Source organism: Cibotium barometz, chromosome 34 (genome assembly GCF_041138505.1).
Source record: "Cibotium barometz isolate CiBa-2024 chromosome 34, ASM4113850v1, whole genome shotgun sequence".
Lineage (NCBI taxonomy): Eukaryota > Viridiplantae > Streptophyta > Polypodiopsida > Cyatheales > Cibotiaceae > Cibotium > Cibotium barometz.
In genome coordinates, this window is record NC_141079.1 from 19,670,636 (window position 1) to 19,690,649 (window position 20,014).

The 20,014-nt window shown below is 45.5% G+C and overlaps 1 protein-coding gene across 1 annotated transcript in view; it reads right to left on the minus strand.

Moving 5' to 3' along the window:
* LOC147618763 (cyclase-associated protein 1-like) overlaps nt 1-20,014 on the minus strand; it is a 34,527-nt gene that overhangs the window by 979 nt on the left and 13,534 nt on the right. Inside the window, exons 2-9 of the mRNA XM_086773802.1 lie at nt 14,267-14,435; nt 14,105-14,169; nt 13,688-14,021; nt 13,429-13,594; nt 2,891-3,000; nt 2,691-2,746; nt 1,482-1,538; nt 43-186 (exon numbers count right to left, since the gene is read on the minus strand). Coding sequence (XP_086629928.1) covers nt 43-186; nt 1,482-1,538; nt 2,691-2,746; nt 2,891-3,000; nt 13,429-13,594; nt 13,688-14,021; nt 14,105-14,169; nt 14,267-14,435 — 1,101 coding nt within the window. The remainder of the gene's footprint in view (nt 1-42; nt 187-1,481; nt 1,539-2,690; nt 2,747-2,890; nt 3,001-13,428; nt 13,595-13,687; nt 14,022-14,104; nt 14,170-14,266; nt 14,436-20,014) is intronic.

A 20,014-nucleotide genomic window follows, 5' to 3' on the forward strand; every position in this document is an offset into this window, starting at 1 on the left:
AAAGAAAGTTTGACAAAATGTAGATCAGAAGAATATACATACAAAGTCAGCATTGTCTGTTTTGCCTGGCACAAGCACATTGATTTCACTGGACTTCGCTGTTGTTATGCAGGTGTTGAGAGAGTTCTTACTCAAGTAGAGTTGGCACCCAGTTGTGTTGTCTATAGAGATTGATGGAGCTGTATTCTGCAAAAAGTTTGAAGACAAGAAGTGAGACATGGCCAAACATACTCAAAAAGATAATAAAAGTCTTCTTGGATCATAAATGTCAAACTACATAACAGTAAAAAGCAGCAAATTTTTTTAAAGACAAAAAGATAGGAAGGGTTATATTCCCTTTGGGAAAATCATCTGTTTACTGAGATTCAATCTCTGAGAGAAAAAAACTAATCTTTGCATCTAGAAGTGGCTGATTACGTTGTTATCTAAAGAGGGATAAAGTCCTGTGGGTTGAAATCACCATGCAAAAGAACGTGTGGTCAAGGGCAAGAGAGGAGAAATGGTATATCATTGGCTTTGGGGAGAGGCCCAAAGTACAAGTATCCATCCCTTAGTATGCAGAGGGTGAGAGTCAGAAAGACCAGTGGTTTTGCGGTTGTAGGAACTGCGAGGGCTGCTGCCAAGTTTTGTCCATTAAGAGGGTTGTCTGCTACTAAATGGTAGGACACCATCCCAGCAAACACAGATGGTGGCGCCTTCTCACTCAGGAAATGAACTGGCTGTAGGGGCTGGAAGAGAGGAGAAAGCACAAAAGAAAGTGGAGGACTGCTATCATTGTCCTTCGACACTGAATCTGATTATTGTTGACCTGGGCCACATTGGTGTGGAAGGTATGGAAGAAAGAGAGAGAGAGAGAGAGAGAGAGAGAGAGAGAGAGAGAGATTAAGCATCTACTACAGACCCAATGGGCCTATGAGACCAAAGTGATACAATAAGGTCCATGGCATATCTCATCATGGAACGGAAAATAAAATAGAACAAATCAAAACTATCTCACTGGAGTGATACAAAACTGCCCATGGAAATCTCATCATGGAATACAAGGAACATGAAACATGAGAGGAGCATCAGCCCCCAATAGATGGTATATCACTCTTCAAAAGATCGAGCATGGGGCTAATGAAAGAGAGAGAGAGAGGGGGGGGGGGGGGGGATCAGGCAAATGCCGCTAGTCGTAGAGCAAAGATGGCCACCATAAGCAGGGAAGAAGAGGCCATCACTGAGTATAGTATCTTTAGGTTCTCTTTTTTGGGTGACTTTTATGAGATTTACAGAGTCCAGAAAGGAAAAAGTCTAAAGAAAAAAGGAAAAGAAAATTAATAAAAAAAAAGAGGGATTAGGAAAAATTCATACACACTTCAAAAAAACAATTAGGGGTGTTTGGACCATAAGGCATTTTAAGAAAACACCTGTGAGTAGAAAATTGTGGAGATTTACATTTACATTGGAGGACGTACGAGAATCAATATTGAAAAATTTACCTGACACTGAACTTCCACACTCGTACAGTTCACAACCTCAAATGCTGACACCACATCCTAGAGCACAAAAATACCAGCACCATCAATGTTAGAATTTACCAAATTTGAAGCCATCTTTTCTCTAGAAATCTCACTAGTTCATCAATAAAAAATGCAAAAGTGTATGCTTGCAAATACTGTGTGCGCGCGCGCGTGCATGCATGGAGTGAACCTAATGTGAACCCTTGCAGGCATCCTGGTCGTGCTACACGCAGGTGTTTCGCTCATGTCCGCCCGCTCTGCCCACCTCCCATGCTCTTCCTCACTGCATGCACTTACACGACTGTGTATCTGTCCGCATTTGTGTGTGCTGCATTTACGCACCCCTATGCCCATCAGCTCAGCGCACCTCTTGCCCTTGTGCCCTGCCCTATGTGCTACACCATCTGCCTGCCTGTGCCCTGTTGCAGACTGTGCACTCTGGCCCATCTGCATAGCCCCCCTCCTCCCTCTCCCACTTCTTCTAACTCCTTCCGCATTTCTGTGTGCTGCAACTACCCACTCCTTACCCATCAGCTCGGCACGCCTCTTGCCCTTGTGCCCTGCCCTGCCCTGCCTCACCTGCACCATCTGGCTGACTGTGCCCTGTTGCACCATCTGCCCAACTGTGCACTCTGGCCCATCTGCACATCCCCCTCTCCCTCTCCCTCTCCCATTTCTTCTTCTAGCTTCTCCCTTCCAGACAGTCACTTGCATCCACTGCATCCGGGACATGCATCCCTCACAACTTCCAAGGCTTGCTTTACAATCATCCAGCAACTAGCAGCCCAGGGACAACCCTCATGGTATGCTTTTGTACGTGCATGGTGACTCTAAGTGGATCGGCTCCCACCACTTCAGTACATCTAGATGCCCATTTCCTCAGGCTCACGCACAAGGACAGGAACCGGGTGATCTGATATGATCTGCTCAGACTTTACATTCAAGCCACATGGAGTACACCATTAGTGTTATTTGACTCCAACAATAGCCCAAGAGCTATGCATGCACAAAAGTATTGGCTAGCAAATTATGATGATATGGAAGAAAGCAAGCATTAAAATTGGGTATCTATGGGCGAAGGCACGTGGATACCATAACTCCAAAGTTCACAAAGGAGACAATGCAATCCATATCTCTACGTTTGGCATGAAATTTTGGGGGGGGGGGAAAAAGCATGAATAAGCATACCTTGAAAACAACACCTGTCTTGTGGCACTTGTCCAGTGTAATGTTATTGACTTTGCCTAATCCCAACTCAGCAAGAGTTTTTGTATCAATTAGAAAACTAAACTCAATAAATTACTTGGATGAAATGGTATAGAAAGTTACTAAGTAATGGTGCTGTAAATAATGAACATGAGCACTTTGAAAGATAACATTATATATACCTTGAATTTGGACTACAGAGTCCTTGCAGCTAAAAATATAGACCGATTGCCATGCATTGCATTTGCTTATCACCAAGCTCTTATTTCCAATTTGATTTTCGATAACCCACCTACATGATAAAAATGCAGGCAAGTATATGAACTCAATACACCAAACCTCTGAAGTGTGACGCAAGAAATAGCTCTTAGCACCTATGCATGGCCGCACAAGTCATAAGATGACTAAATTTTGCATCCACGTGCATTACCTTAGCCAACCAGCAATGTATAACAAGAATTGGTCTACCCAACTTTCTAATCAAAATAGTGCAAAGCTTCAAAATATGTCATGCACAGAAAAATAACCCAGCAATGAAAACAGAGACGTGGCCTATTTAGAGAATGCCTCCGCTTCATCTCAAAGGGGTTTAATTTAGATCCCTTTGTTAAGAAGTGACCCGGTTTTCCCTGTTGGGTTCTAAGAAACCCTAATGTTCAACAAAACTACACAGAAAACAGCAAGAACAAAAAGTAGGGAACAATAGAGAGCTTGGAAGTGTGGATATACTAGAATGAAGTGATAAGAATTGTACAACCACAAGCACCCTAATTACAAACCCGAAATATGAAAGTATTGGTGTCTGGACACAAAAAGACGCGCACGGGGGGGGGGGGGGGGGGGGGGGGGGGCTATGTAGAGGGAAAAAGTGCCCTTGGTAAGCCCCTGTTCACACGGTCACTACCACATATGTATAACCCTACAAATCGCTCTTGTAGTGATAGTCTGAACATGTACAAGGTAGCATAACATAGTGATAATGGATCTTTATATTCTTGGTGCGAGCATGGAAAACTAGATTCCTTGCCACAGCCTGTTAGCAGTCATCTCCCGTCTGTACAGTTAGGGCCATTGTTGTTAGTGTGCCCGCCCAGAGCCTTTTCTCATTTTTCCCCATTTTTCCATGTTTTTTCCCTATTTTTACTGGTTGTGGGGGGTTGACTGTACTAGCCGATTGAGCTCTTGTACTACCCGATTTTTCATGTGCTGGCTGACTGGATTTTACCAGTCGTGGACGTGTGAGGCAGCCTGTCGGCTGATTTAGAGCTGGCCGACTGGTGCAGAGCTGGCCGACTGGTGCCATAGGGTGGTTAAATACCACCCTTGCCCCCACCTCCTATCTTGTATCGATTTCATGTGGATATAACAGAGTTCTCACACATCTCTCCTGTGCATCTGCGTTTGCTCTTCTGCACTCAGTTCTGCGTTCAGATTCAGGCGTAGAGTCCTGTTGCATGTGCTGTCAGTTTTTTGTCTCATATCCGCTACGTATTCCGACATGGTATCAGGTGGTTTACAGGTTTCAGAAGGCCTTGTATGGTCTTCAACAGGTTCCTCGGACTTGGCATACCAAAGTTACAGTTGATGATCCTTGTAAGCAGGTTGATGCCTCCTTGTATCGGAAGCGGTTTGGTTCATTGATTTGGTTCCTGAACACCAGATTGGACTTGAGCTTTCCCGTGCTGAATTCCAAATATATGATGGGAATTCCTCTTTCATCATTTAAATTATTCATGCATAAAATAATTTATCTAAAATTTCTCTTTAATTTTAAATAAAACTATTCATTATTTTAATATTACATATTTTCTCTTTCTCCATTGAAATACATGGATCTCCATTATCATGGGAATTCCTCTTTTTGCATAAAATGAAATTACTAAAAAATCCTCTTTTTCTCTAATTAAATTATTTATCTATAAACACTAAAATTTAGTTTTCCATGGATGTGATGAAAATTATTCTTTTAGCATAGGATGACTAATCCTAGAATATGGTAGGAAGTCCTCTTTTCACATTATGCATAAAAATGATTTATGTATTAATTTTCCAAAAATTGTTGAGCTCATCCATGCAGACGCCTTTGAAGACTCATTGGGACACAGGATTGAGGATCTTGTAGTATCTGCACGGTACGAAGGATCTTGGTCTCTTCTATGACACTAGAGGGGGAACGACAGATGGAATTAGACTCCAAGGTTGGAGTGACTCAGATTGGGGAGGAGATCCAGACACGAGGAGATCTACATCAAGCTACGGATTTACCCTTGGCTCAGGAGCTATTTCATAGAGCAACAAGAGGCAGCCAACTATCGCCTTGTCGTCTACAGAGGCAGAGTACCGGGCTGCTTGCGAGGTTGTGTGGCTATGGAGGTTGCTTGGCGAGATTGGGTTTCCACTAACGGAACCCACGGTCATCCAGAGTCGCTTTGTTCGTGAGAAGTTTTTTGCTGGTGACATCTTGCTTGTTTATTGTTCGACGGAGAACAATGCGGTAGACCTCTTCACGAAGTCTCTACCTCAGGCTATGCTCCGGCAACACTCCAACTCACTGGGGTTGGTTCCACATCCAGGAGCTGAGAGGAATTGTTAGCGACTAGTCATCTCCTGTCTATACAATCAGGACCATTGTTGTGGGTGTGCCCGCCCAGAGCCTTTTCTCATTTTTCCATGTTTTTTTCCCTACTTTTAGGGGTCGTGGGAAGCTGACTGTACTGGCCAACTGAGCTCTTGTACTACCCGACTTTTAGTGTGCTGGCCGACTGGATTTTACCAGTCGTTGACATGTGAGGCAGCCTATCGGCTGATTTAGAGCTAGTCGTCTGGTGCCATAGGGTGGTATAAATACCACCCTTTCCCCCACCTCCTATCTTGTATCGTTTTCATGTGTATATAGCAGAGTTCTCACACATCTCTCCTATGCATCAGATTCAGGCCGGTGGTTCTCTCCTGAGTGTGCTCTTCTTCAGCATAGAGTTCTGTTGCATGTGCTCTCAATTTTCTGTCTCATATCTGCTACATATTTTGACACAACCATAGCACTTTGATTGTCAATGAGAATGGGAGTGGGTGTCTACTGCCACCCACGAAGATCTACCATCAATCTCCTCAACCATACCTACTCAACTGTAGTAGTGAAAGTTGCCCTATACTCAGCTTCACAAGATGATGTGGCCACAGTTGGTTGCTTTTTGCTCAACCAAGATATACATGAGCTGTAAAGGAAAAAGAAATTCTCACTCATGTGATGCCCATGAAGCTTGTACCTTGAGGAATCCTTGTTAATACAAACTTCTTACAAAGGGGGTCAGCCCTTTACGACCCTATTGCTTCGACCCTATTGCTTGTGTCATCTAAATTTCGGCATTGCTATATTGTTTGGTGTTGGGCCATGTCATCCATCTTGTTTATTAGTATTATCATTTTAAGTGTGAGACGAGATTGTGCTCAACCCCGTCCGGGGGTATTTCATTGGTATCAAAGTCTAGGATCTTCCTCCTTTTTGTGTGGAAGACAATCCTATCTTGCATACACTAACTATTAGTGCTTTTAAGCATTATGGTTATCCATATAGGTAGTGGAATAAATGCATATTCAAGAAGGCAAGCCCGTGGAGAACAGGTTATTGAAGATGTACACCGTGGAATCCAAGCTGGTGAAAACACCATGCTGAAAATGTATCTCATATATTCCGTGGTGGTTATGCACAAGAGGGACAGCTGTCCCGAAGTAAATAGAAACATGTGTTTGAGGGACAGCCATCTCGTGGTAAAGAGAAGGTGCAAGACGGTAATGAGCGAGATACCATGCATGTTGAGATGGAAAATCTCAAGAAGCAGCTATGTGAAAGAGATTCTGAATTGAAGAGCTTTCATGAAGATCCAAGAGTAAAGTAAATATTGGATGCACAAAGGCACTCAACCTTTGTGAATAATGCGTTGAGAGATGACTCTTTTCTCATCGATCAAGGTGATGTAAAGGGAAAAAGGGTGATCTTTTTCCAGGTCCAAACTCTCTTGGAGACGCTTCCGCAAAGCTTAAAGCTGTAGTATATCATGGGTGAAGAGGTGTCAGTAACCTCTTGCCATGCCTCTACTACACATGGTACTACATCTGACAGGCATGCCTCTTCACTTCCAAGTACTCATGTACCATAAAGAATTTGACTCCAGTAAAGCCTTAGCTTTTATCTTCCAATTTGAAATTGCCTTTCATGAGAGGGAGAGTTTTCAAAGGGATCAAAGCTCAGGCATGTTGGTATGTACATGAAAGGGACTGCTGCACATTAGTGGTTGGCCAAGAAGCTTTCTAGCAATACCATTACCACATGAGCTGAATTTAAGAGCAAGTTTTCTGATTGTTTTTTTGCCTCCAAATTTCGCCCAAAACATACGCAAAAAAAAGGGATTGGTTGGGTCAAAAAAGGGGGGAAATAAATCACTTTATAAATATCAAATTTTTGGAAGTAATCGTTGGAGTTGATTCCCTTCATGAAGATTTGATAAAGAGGTAAAGAAGAGAAAGTTTGGGTAAAACTATTGGAATGCACAACGGAAAATGAGACAACTGCTGTGAGAAAGAAAACACAGATGTATAAACTCTGCTATATACACAAGATCCGGTACAAAAAACTAGTGTGGGGGGGCAGCCAGTATATAATACTATCTAGGGCATGCAGTCGGGGGCCGACAACCCCCAGATATGACCACGATTGAGAAAAACCCAGTCGGCCACCAATAAATCAATCGGCCAAGACAAAAACTGGAGTCGGCTAGCACAGAGACAAGTCAGCCAGAACCAAACAGCCCCATGACCAAAAAATAGGGAAGAACATGGAAAAAATGGGGAAAAATGGAGAGAACTCCTGGGCGGGGGCACCCGCAACAGAGGCCCTCAGTGAGTGATATGGTACAGACAGGAGATGACTGCTAACACCCCCTCTTAGCTCCTAGATGTGGAACCAATCCCAGTGAGCTGGAGTGCTGCCGGAGCATCGCCTAAGGTAGAGACTTTGAGAAGAGGTCCGCCGCATTGTCCTCCGTTGAACAATAAACAAGCAAGATGTCACCAACCAAAATCTTCTCACGAACAAAGTGATATTGTATCTCTATGTGCTTGGTCTGGGCATGGAAGACCGGGAGCTATTCAGCTCTGGTTATCGCACTGGATGACCGTGGGTTCCTTATGTGGAAACCCAATCTTGCCAAGTAACCTCTGCAACCACACAACCTCACAAGCAGCAGCATAAGCAGCCCGGTACTCTGCCTCTGTAGAAGACAAGGCAATAGTTGGCTACCTCTTGCTGCTCTAAGAAATAGCTCTGAGCCAAGGGTAAATCCATAGCCTGATGTAGATCTCCTGGTGTCTGGATCTCCTCCCCAATCTGAGTCACTCCAACCTTGGAGTCTAACTCTTTCCATCGTTCCCCCTCTAGTGTCATAGAAGAGTCCAAGATCCTTCGTACCTTGCAGATACCGCAAGATCCGCAATCCTGCGTCCCAATGAGTCTTCAAAGGTGTCTGCGTGAATAAGCTCAACAGCCCCCGAGAAAGCTCAAGTCCAATCAAGTGTTCAGCAACCAAATCAATGAACCAACAAGCTTTTGATACAAGGAGGCATCAACCTGTTCGGGTCCATCGATGAAGAAATAGGCTTGTAATTCTCCATCCCAAAGGTCTCCAGCAACTCATGAACATATCATTGTTGAGAAACAAAGAACCCCCTCTGGGTCTGCCAAATCTCCAATCCCAAAAGGAAATGGAGTAAGCCTAAGTCGGTCATCTCAAACTCCTTTGATAAGGTAGCCTTCGTCGCAGCTATATACTGCACATGACCGCCAATGAGAATGAGATCATCCACATAAAGGATAATCAACGTGACCATACCGCGTTCTCGAAAGAGATACAAGTTAGGATCCGCAACTGATCTCTGAAAACCTGTCCGTAGAAAGAAGGAATCAATCTTCTAATTCCAAGCCCTGGGAGCTTGCTTAAGACCATACAAGGCCTTCCGTAACCTGTAAACCATCCCCTTTGATCCCGGAACCTCAAAGCTTGGAGGTTGCTCAACATACACCTCCTCCTGCAAGTCACCATTAAGGAATGCAGATTTTACATCCATCTAATACACCAGCACCACTAAGAAGAGGCAAGAGCAAGAACTGTCCGAATCGTGGTCATCCTCGCTGTCGGTACAAAGGTATCCTCATAGTTGATGCCAAGCCGCTAAGCATAGCCCTTAGCCACAAGTCTGGCCTTGTGCTTGTCCACTGACCCATAGACGTATACTCGGTCTTATAAACCCACTTGACACCAATGATAGACCGTTTTGATGGCCTCGGAACCAGCTCCCGAGTGTTATTCTTCTCAATGGCTTCCAGTTCCTCTTGCATGGCTTTCCTCCATGTCTCCTAGAAAAGAGCTTCCTTAACGGAAGTGGACTCTTTGTCCCGAATAACACAAGACATCAAAGCATAGTTCACCTGTAACAACTCCTCTAATTGACTTTTATCACGAACTCTATGCAATCTTCGAGGTCCATCCTCTATGGTCCACTTGAAGGGATACCCCGTAACACCTGACTCCCGAATGGTGTCTAACCACCACTTTCGCACTTGAACAGAACGCGGAGCCTCCTACTACTGTTGGGGCTCATCTCCAGCCTCGGACTCAATCTCTACAACTGACTAAGGCTGTCTAGCCGGAACAATAGCTTAGGAGTCATCCTCAGACTCATCTGGTTCTCCAAGAAATGGTGGCTCATCAACAGTGGAAGCTGGAACATGCTCATCAAAGACAACATCCTTGCTGACAACAACCTTGTTCCGCTCTGGGTCATATAACCTGTAGCCTTTGGAAAGAGAGTTATATTCCACAAATACAAGCTTCTAGAACTTCGAGTCAAGCTTCCCCCTCTGCTTCTTTGGAATGTGAACATTGGCATCACTCCCAAACACACGGAAATGGGAGACATCTGGTCTCCTGCCAAATAAGCCTCATATGAAGTCATCTTTGGTACTGAAGTCGTTGAAGATCGGTTGAGAGTATGGACAGCCGTAGCCACAACCTCTCCCCAAAGTGGATGAGGAAGATCACGATGCTCTAGCATCGTCCTCGCCATCTCCACCACAGTCCGATTCTTTCGCTCAACTACTCCATTCTCTGAAGGCAAACCAGTATTGGCCAGCTCCCACTTAATGCCATGTTCCGCACAAAACTGCACAAAAGCATTAGAAGAGAACTCCTCTCCTTTGTCAACCCGAAGAGTCTTCACCTGCAATCCAGACGACTCCTGCACTATAACATGCCACTCCTTGAACCGAGCAAAGGCTTGGTTCTTCTGGGAAAGAAAGTAAACCTGCTATAAAGTTTAAACATCCACAAACAACATAAAATACAAAGAACCTCCCAAGGATGGGGTCTGCATAGGTCCACACAAGTCAGTGTGTACCAACTCCAAAGGTTTCAAAGCTCGCCTAGTAGTTTGCTTCGGAAAAGATTTCCTGTGCTGCTTACCAACCACGAATGCAAAAACTACAGTGTCCCTGCCTACTGCCAACATCTGGCAAGCCATCCACCATTTGGTCCCGGAAAGCCCGCTGCAATGCATCCACATTCAAGTGGCCAAAACGGAAATGCCACAAATCCCCAAGCTAAGTACCTGTCAGAGAAGAGAGTGCTGAGAGTTTGTAAATCCCATTCTTCAATCTGCCTTCCCAAACAACTTGGCCTATTGCTTTGTCCCAGAGAGCAACATAATGCTCATCAAACTCCACCCGAATGCCAACCTTGTTAACCTCATGCATTGACAAAAGATGAAAACCAAGAGCTCGAACATAAAGAACCCGAGAGGAATGCTTCCCCCCTTTGCTATCGAGAATAATCTCGGAATTGTCACCAATGAAGATGCGATCTGTCTGTCGGCGAAGATCCTGTAATAACTCTCGAGAAGGAGTCATGTGTCTGGAAGCACCACTATCGAGAATCCACTCCCGAGTATCCCTAGTGGTGAGACCAACTGCCTCCCTACTCGAAGAAGATGAAGCATCTGTGTCCATAATCTCCAAGTGCACAAAAGTTGGACTTTTTGCAGTTGTAGCTGAAGAATCGGCACTCTTCTTGATACTCCGCTGAGGACACTTCCTCCAATAGTGATCACCCCTTCTGGCCACAATGGTTACAAGTCCACTCGACCTTCAAAGCATCACGCTCTGAGTCAAGCTTCTTCTGAGAAGACTTCTCCAATGAAGACTTCCCTTTGCTCTTATTGTTGTGGCGACCTTTCGACCGCTAGCCAGTCAAGGCCTTAGAACCTCCGCCCTACGGAGGGTTCGTAAAACGCTCTTCCTAGTCCAAAACCATAGGCACAAGCTCCTCCCATGTGATGGTGTTGAGCCTCCCACTGGTGATTAAAGAGGAATAGAAAGCTGAATACTGCGAGGTCAGATGAGACAGCAAAGTGATGGCCATATCCTCTAAAGATATCTCCTTCCTGGCCTAAAGAACCTCCTGTTGAATGTCATGTGCACAGTGTGTGCTACACGCACGCAAGATTAGTTTCGAGGCTTGGGGAAGCTTGGAGCTAGGCAGGCTGATTGACGTGCTGAGTTAGGGATAGACTAACGGACGGGCACCCAGGTATGGACGGGCGGGCGCCCAAGTGTGGACGCCCGATGAACGGCCAAGAGCCTATAAAAGGGTGGCCAAGGTTAGTTATTGGGACATAGAGAGTCTCGCGAGTTTGTGAGAGCTCTATGGTCTTGGAGCCTAGATCTAGTGCAGACGTGCACCTGCTTTATGCAGCCGAGGCCAGCAGCAATCTCGAGGCCATGACATTTGTTCCGCACGAACCAGAAAAGATTCTTGGATTTCGTGAAAGAAGATTGCGTAATACGCTTATCACGGAATACAAGATCAAGTGAAAGGATCGTGTTGAGGAGGACGCTACATGGGAGACATTAACTACTCTTCAGAGAGATTACCCTGGCTTTTTAGTGAGCTCAGGAGTGAGCTCTTAGAGGAAGGGGAGTATGTCATGTGCACAGTGTGTATCTACCGTGTGCTACACGTATGCAAGACTAGTTTCGAGGCTTGGGAAAGCTTGGAGCTAGGCAAGCTGATTGACGAGCTGAGTTAGGGATAGACTAACGGGCGGGCACCCAAGTATGCACGGGCGGGCGCCCAAGTGTGGACGCTCGATGACCGGCCAAGAGCCTATAAAAGGGTGGCCAAGGTTAGTTATTGGGACATAGAGAGTCTCGCGAGTTTGTGAGAGCTCTATGGTCTTGGAGCCTGGATCTAGTGTAGACGTGCACCTGTTTTATGGAGCCGAGGCCGGCAGCAATCTCGAGGCCCACGAGGGCAGCTTCGTAGCGGTATGGGACGTCACGAGGAGGAGATTCGTCGGTACGTCAATCTAGTTAGCTCAGCTCGTGGCTCGGTGGGCACAGCCAAGACTGTGGGCTCGCCCACGACTGTCATGGTTGGGAGGTGAGTCACGCCTGCACCCCCTTGTTGTTTGTTCGTTTGTTTGCAGGATTCGAGTCTCGTACCAAGAACGATCGCGAGGAGATCCGTGGGGATTTGACACTGATGAGCCTGGAGTTTGTTGATGTACTCCCGCATCGTCGAAGACTTTGCAGGATTCATCACTCGCATCTGCAATTCCAAGGAAATCCGCTTCATGGGTGATACCCTGTTATAATGCTGCCAAATCCCTCGGGCAAATCCCTCGGGCCAACGTCATGTGTTTGATATGATTAATCACCTAGGATGTGCAATTAAGAAAGATGAAAGAACGCACACGGGTATTGACACCATCCCATAACTGTGTCCGAGCCTCCCGTTCTTTCCTAGTAGACGGTAAAAGCTCCCAGTCCTCCAACTCTGGCCGTGGAACACCAACCACAATGAAATCAGCCAAGTCATAAGACTCCAAGACAAACTCCATCATCACCTTCCAGATGCCATAGTTGGTCCCGTCCAATTGTCGATCCACCGAGAATGTGGGAAGAGTGGGGATCTTCACATGCTTCTCAGCCATCTCAATTAAATCTGCCATCAAGGGTTCACAAGGTCTTGTGAAGGGAGCGTGGGTGGGAAAAAAATGAAGAAGAGGCTGCAAACACCATGCAAGGTGGCTGTCCAACAGTGATGGCCGCCTTCTACCCGTTCTCCAAGTCCCAAACTGCCCAAGAAATCTTCAATCAGCACCAAAAAAACAACAAACCCTCAGGCTCTCACTGTCTCCAAGCTTCAAGCCACCTAGGGCTCTGATACCATGTCGGAATGCACAGCGGAAAATGAGACAACTGCTGTGAGAAAGAAAACGCAGAAGTGTAGAGAGAGAGAAGCTGTATAAACTCTGCTATATACACAAGATCCGGTACAAAAAACTGGTGTGTGGGGGCAGCCAGCATATATACTATCCAGGGCATGCAGTCGGCCAGTAGCAACTGGGCCAACAGCCCCCAGATATGCCCACGACTGAGAAAAACCCAGTCAGCCAGCAGTATATAAGTTGGCCAAGACAAAAATTGGAGTCGGCCAGACCCAGACAGCCCCACGACCAAAAAACAGGGAAGAACACAGACAAAATGGGGAAAAATGGAGAGAACTCCTGGGCGGGCACACTCACAACAGAGGCCCTCACTGAGTGATATGGTACAAACTGGAGATGACTGCTAACAAACCCCATAAAGTGATTTGAGATGAGTGCTCACTTGCGATCCATTTGCAACTCGAATTTAGGAGGCGCCGCTTTGATGCCAGTGGCAGCTGCAGCAGTGTTGCTATCATTGGCTCCCCTTGAGCTGGCAGCAGCTGGAACAGCCCCCGTCTTGTCAATGCGATTCTTGGTCTTCATGTCAGCAGTGACCTTTCGCAGTCCTGCAACATTCATAATCAAGGCAAAACCCCAATAAAAGTTTTACCCAAAATTAAAAAGAAAAAACACTTACACTCTTCATTTGAATCGCACACCTGAAGTTACTCCCTCTCCTTTGCTAATTTCTTTAAAAACGGCATTCATTCCTTGTCTTGAATCCCCAGAAAGATCTGCTGAAGGAGGAGCACCCATAGGCGGTGGAGGTGGCGCCCTTGGTGGGGGGGGTGGAGGAGCCCTACCAGCAGGCCCAGAAGCTGACCTAGTACTAGAGACCAACAACTCACTGCAGCCAACACCTTTCGAATTCCACACAGGTCCTGTTAAATGGAACTTCTTTACATAATCTCTCAAACCCGGCAAGTATAGCTCCTTAATCGACTTCGCCCACTCCACATGATTCGTGTCCTTGTTCCGATACTCAACAAGAACCTGTTCATAAATATCCAGAAGTAAAACTGAGGCACATCTACATTTTTTCAGTCACAATTGCCAAGTATGTTTGGAATACTCACCTTATTGTTGTAAAATTCAGCTGATTGCCAAGACTCTTCCACATGTGTTGCAGGAAAACTCATTCCTAAAAACCCATGCAACCAGTCCCCCGATAGTTGGACACAATAGCAGACGATTGACATCCATATACTGTATTATGATGGCTTGGGTAAGAAACTTACCAGAGTCTTTTCCAGTGAAAGCAACCCACGTAAGGGCTGACAGGCTTTCTGCGATAACTTTCAAATGGTTGTATGCATCGGTTCTTTTGCCGTCTGTCAATGCTGACCCTTTGGTGAGTGCATCCCCAAGTGGCTTAAGCAGTTTTTGCAACTCAGTAGCATCTGGTTGCTGCACATACAACAGAAGAACAAGCAGAAACTTGATCATTACATCATTATAAATTTTTGCGTACAAAGTCACACAATTAGTTTTTCTTATGATGATGACTGAATCAAGAACATTATTTGTTATGATCAACATATGCCATGCTTTAGTCAATTGCCTATGAAACTACCTCATGCCTAAAATCACATGTGCAAATGTTAAGGGTGTGACTACTAAATCACACACAAATTCCACTTGTTAGATCACTAACTTGGTACTACATGCCGCTGACTGAGCTCTAAGACTTGTACCTATGCCAAATGTGACTACGGACTTCTCTGTTGGAGCCAATTCTAAGTGAGCTTGCTCGCAACTCGCCCGGAGATAACATCCTCTATAATGCCGCAATCAAACACGACTACGACTTGTCGGTCTTTGATGTGACCACGATACTTGAGTAGTTTTGGTAATTCATCTTGCGCATCTTCGAATTCCAATGTGGAGTTCCCCTTCTACTTGGCTTAAAGCACTTGGGGGAGCCTCCTCCTACGTAGCTTCCAACTCCTTGCTCGTGATTGTTCCTACAAATGGAGCTGGTGGTGGAAGACTTACTGGACAAGACTGATGTATAACCATGGCTGTGGAAGAGGCGGTAAAGGCTGAACTAAGGTTAACTCGCTATCGTTTGGGGAATAATTGTTTATTGTGTCTAATCATATGGCATAAATAGTATTGATTTTCTTCATGATACTGTTGCAATTTGGTTTTGAACAAGAGGACTCCTTGTTACGCCTTCCTATGCTTCTTGGTATGGGATCATGGTTGACTTGGTCACTTCCATGGACTTGGAGCTAAAAGCTTCAAAGGAATGGGTTTGGTTAGACCTATTAGCTTGGGTGGTCTTGGGCTTGCCATGGTTATATTTCACCACCAATGAGAATGCATTTGCAAATGCCTAGGGAGAACAACTCTAGACATCCCACTTGAGTTGATGGTCCAATCCATGAAGGAGAGTAACCAACCTCTCCTTGTCGAATTTAGGTAACTATGAGGCCAACTGAGTGACCTTATTGGCATATGCAAGTACAAGTTGCAAGGACTAACACAAATCTTGAAACTCTTCCTTTAGATAGTCAAATATGATGATGGGAGGAACAGTGTTTAGAGAGAAGCCTAAAACACATCTCATTGGTAATGTGCAATACTAGAGATGGGATCCGTGTGCTCCCAAGCCCAATCATCCGACCAGCTACATGATTCCCCTGTCCCTCTCAAATGAAAGGAGGTCAGTATCACCTCGATCACACCTTGGAATGTCAGAAAAAGAAGCAATAAAGTAATCAATCATGGAAGAAGATTGTTCGGATCAATATACCATCATACTCACTAAAATGAATCTTCTCTAATAGATTGTCAGTTGCAACGGTCAAGAAGGAGGTTTGTCAAATTTGATGGAGGATGGTGAGGAACTCCCTTTGGCAACGAACGTATTTGAAACAATGTCGGTCATAGCGGAACTCCCTTTGGCAACGAACATATTCGAAACAATGTCGGTCATAGCGGAAGTGGTCTTCCTCCTCCGTTTTGCATTGGGATTCTTTATCCCTTTGGTGTTCCTCCTTGGCAATCCTCACCACCGTCAGCTCTAAGGCACTCCTCTTTCAAAAATTTAGCTTCATTGCCTTCACGTTGCCTCTGCTGTCAGTCAGCCTCGAATTCCAATTGGAGCCACTTAAGCTCCATGGCAGATTCCTCATCATTCTCTTGTGCGTAATTAATGCACGCCTTAGTCATCGTTAATGCTATTACAACATACAGCACGTAACATTAGTATAAGAGCTTTGGCTTTTATCTAAGGCTTAGCAAGATAGGTGCAAGTAATTTTTCTTCTTCTAGTGGACGTGGCTTGTTTGAGCCCTTGGGGAAACTGTCGCATGCACTCTGCACTCAGTGCATGGTGACAAACTGGCTCATCATTAGCATTGCAACATTTGTACATTATTAGAACCCAGTAGGATGATATTTGTCGTACGCCATGACCCCATTGTACATCCTCAGTCCAGGATAAGTCAGGCCCAAGCTACGTAGGTCATTCCTCAACCTTAGCGGGTCAGTCAGTTAGTCAATCAAATCCCTTAACCCACTTGGAGAGAATCATTCATGCATGTAGAGTCAGTAGAAGCCTAAGGGTTTGCATTAGAAAGCACTCTGCATCCTACATAATATGCATTCATATGCATGTGCATCATTTAGAACATCATCCCAAAAGCCTTAGGGAATTTACTAGGATTTATCTGGTATTTTTTCCATATTTTATGGTATTTATTTAGCATTTAATGCCATTTATAAACATAAAGTTTATTAAATTATGACCAGCCAACTTGACCAACCCCTATCTACTAAATAGGCTTGCATAGGGCTTAGTTCTTCATTCAGTCTAGGCGCCTTCATCCTCAGCATTAGGAGCATTCCCCGCCTTCAACCTAGACTAATCCCACCCCTTCTAGAGCTTGCGTTTTGCTTCAATCAGTCCCCTGCAGCTTAACGCAGCACATCAGCAGGCTTATACAGCAGTTCAGCAGTTCATTCAGGCCCTTGCAGACCTAGGCACAGCATACAGTCCATAGGCGCCTGCATTCAGCCCCTTTTCAGGCCCCAGAACAGCATACATACCTGCGTTTCTGCACAGATCAGAGTCGGCTTCAGTTCAGTCCAGACCAGCCTGCGTTTTCAGTCCAGCATCAGTTCTACAGCAGTACCCCGCCCTCTGTGCATCATCCATACATGCAACAGTCATCTGGTGAAGGTAACATATCATTCATAAGCATTTACAGCATAGTTAGATAGCTTAGAACAGTCCACTGCAGTCCTTTCTGCCACAGGTGTGCAGCCCTTCCTCATGCCCTTGGGAAGAGTGCATAGGCTCGAGATTAGTTCATTGAGGTGTTTCTACAGCCGTGTACAGTTCAACCAGGCTTCCGATCCTCCGAGATCTTGCGTTTGGCTTATCTACAGTCCACAGTCATTCTCTCTAAATTAATGAAGCAAATACTATCTCGTTATCGGGATAGGGGGCCCTTCAGTGGGTAACTTGGGACCCAATCTGGTGTACAGTTCTCATATCTCTTTAAAGTTTGAAGTATTAAAGTGGATTGCTAAACTCACGAAACTCAGGATACAGAAGACAGTCTGAGCATTTGCGTGACAGGATCTTCCAATACAAAGACTTTTGCTGTATATTACATTGGTATCAGATTCAGATTGTCCACACACACTGTATCCTAGCGTGGGGGCATCCTTGGATGGTTAGATTGCGTTCCGGCACGACCACCGACTTCAACATCATGTCTACAGAAAAGAGTACTCATCAGCCGGAAGACGTCTCCCCCGAAGGAGACCATGTTCTTCCGCCCACAACAGACACCATAGCTCTTCTTAGAGCTCATAACCAGCTGCTCATGGAGCGTCTCCAACTCTTGGAGGCAGCAACAACACGTCCTCCTCCGCCTCCAACAGCACCATACTACATCTCCCTCTTCTTTCAGCTGGAAAAACAAAGGAGAGAGGATGAGACCCGAAGGAAAGAAGAAAAAGCACAAAGACGAGACTATGAGGAAGCCCAACACAGGATCGACGAAGACCGGCGTCAGGTTGAACTCGCCGCTCGGGAACACCAACGTGAGCTTGATCGAGAACGTATGTTACTCGAGCACCAACGGGAAAAGGAGGCCATACACTTGAGGTATCAGCAGCTCTCCTTAGTCTCCCCAATCATAGGTGTCACCAGCCCCTACAGTCCGCAACAGCATCAACCATCGTCATTCGCAGTCAACCAAACTTCAGTAATTATGATGGTAAGTGTGATCATTCATCAATTTAATGCTCATTTTCCATTAGCTAGGATCACAAACCCACAGGATAAAGTCCACTTAGCGGCTCCCCATCTCACTGGTGATGGCAATCACTTGGTGGTAGCACTAGTCTAGTGTTCATACAGACCAAGCCACAGGTGTCATAGCCTTTGACTGGGACATCTTTGTCCATGACTTGAAGACCAGATTTCTCCTACCCCAGTACATGACCGGTCTGAAAGATGAGTTCTATGGACTCAGACAGAACCGATCCCCAGTGCTTCAGTTTTCCGGTAAGATTATTACTTTAGCACAGCAGTTAGGATTATCTACGCAGGCTAAGATGGAGCAATTCATTCGTGGATTGGACTCTTAACATTCGGTTCACAGTTCGTAACTTTGAACCAAGTACATATGACCGGGCTTTGACTCTCGCTCAAAATGAAGAAATAAAGATGAACGAAGGCAAGCCCAAGCAGTCATCACAGTCCAGTACCAAACCCCAACAGGGGAAGGGTAATTCGTCTTCTAAAGGCACTAAGACAGACACCAGTCCTAGCTCTAGTTCAGAGGGTAAGGAATCCAAGCCTAAGAAGACCCCTGAGGAAAAGGCTCAAGCAGGCATCATTGGAGGCTATCTTCCTCCAGAGAAGCAAAGACAGTATCAGTCAGAAAACCGATGTTTTTTCTGTCATACCATTGGGCATGGTAAGAAGGTGTCCAAAAAGGCAAGCGGAGCAAGCCTCCAAAGAGCCTTCTGCCACACTTGCCACAGTATCCCCCGCTCCTCCAGACCCGCCTGCTACCACCAATGCGGTTCACATCTTACCTTCTATGCATTCCATGCCATCCATGGTACTTGATGCTAAGCAGGAGGGTGAGGCAACAACCACACAGAAAAGCCTAATCCAAGCTTATGGCTCTGCCAAGGACCGACAGTTCATCATCCTTTTTGACATGGGCAGTTCTGAGAACGCCATCTCTCCCCGGTTGGCTACCAACATGAGCTGTACCTTAGTGGCCTATCATTTGGAGGTAGACGGGTTTACACCTGGTCTCCGCACCCACATATCTGAACAGGCACAACAGTTTTCTTTTCAAGTTCAAAAGGCCTCATTCCAGCGAGATTTCATTGTCTCTCCTCTTTTGGGATGTGACATGATCTTAGAAATCCAGTGGTTTCGTCAGTATGAACCTATTTCCAATCGGGGGCAGGACACCTTTATTATCTCTAAAGGTTTTCCTGAGCCTATCATGATTCGGGGGGATAGGAGCATTCTTGGCATTCCTATGGTTTCTCATCTCCAGGCCCGACGAGCTATGTGCAAGGGAGCAGAAGGAGCATTGATTTATGCTCAGACAGCTTCTATCTCATCGATAACTGCTGTCTCATCTTCTTCAGTCCCTCAGTTGGCTCAAAGGCTTCGTGAAGAGGTCTGCCGCATTGTCCTCTGTCGATCAAAAGATAAGCAAGATGTCACCAACCAAAACCTTCTACGAACAAAGTGATTGTATCTCTATGTGCTTGGTCTGGGCATGAATGTAACATGCGGAAGCTTCGTGCTCAAATCGGTAACTTCAATGCTCAGAATTCGGCAATCTTCCACGACGAATATAACGCACAAAACTGAAGTAGGTGTGCAAAAAATAAACAGAGAGAGAGAGAGAGAGAGAGAGAGAATGGCTGCAGTAGATAATGATGGTGTGGCTGATGTATGCATGGAGACTCCTTTGTTGCTACAACAGCTAGCA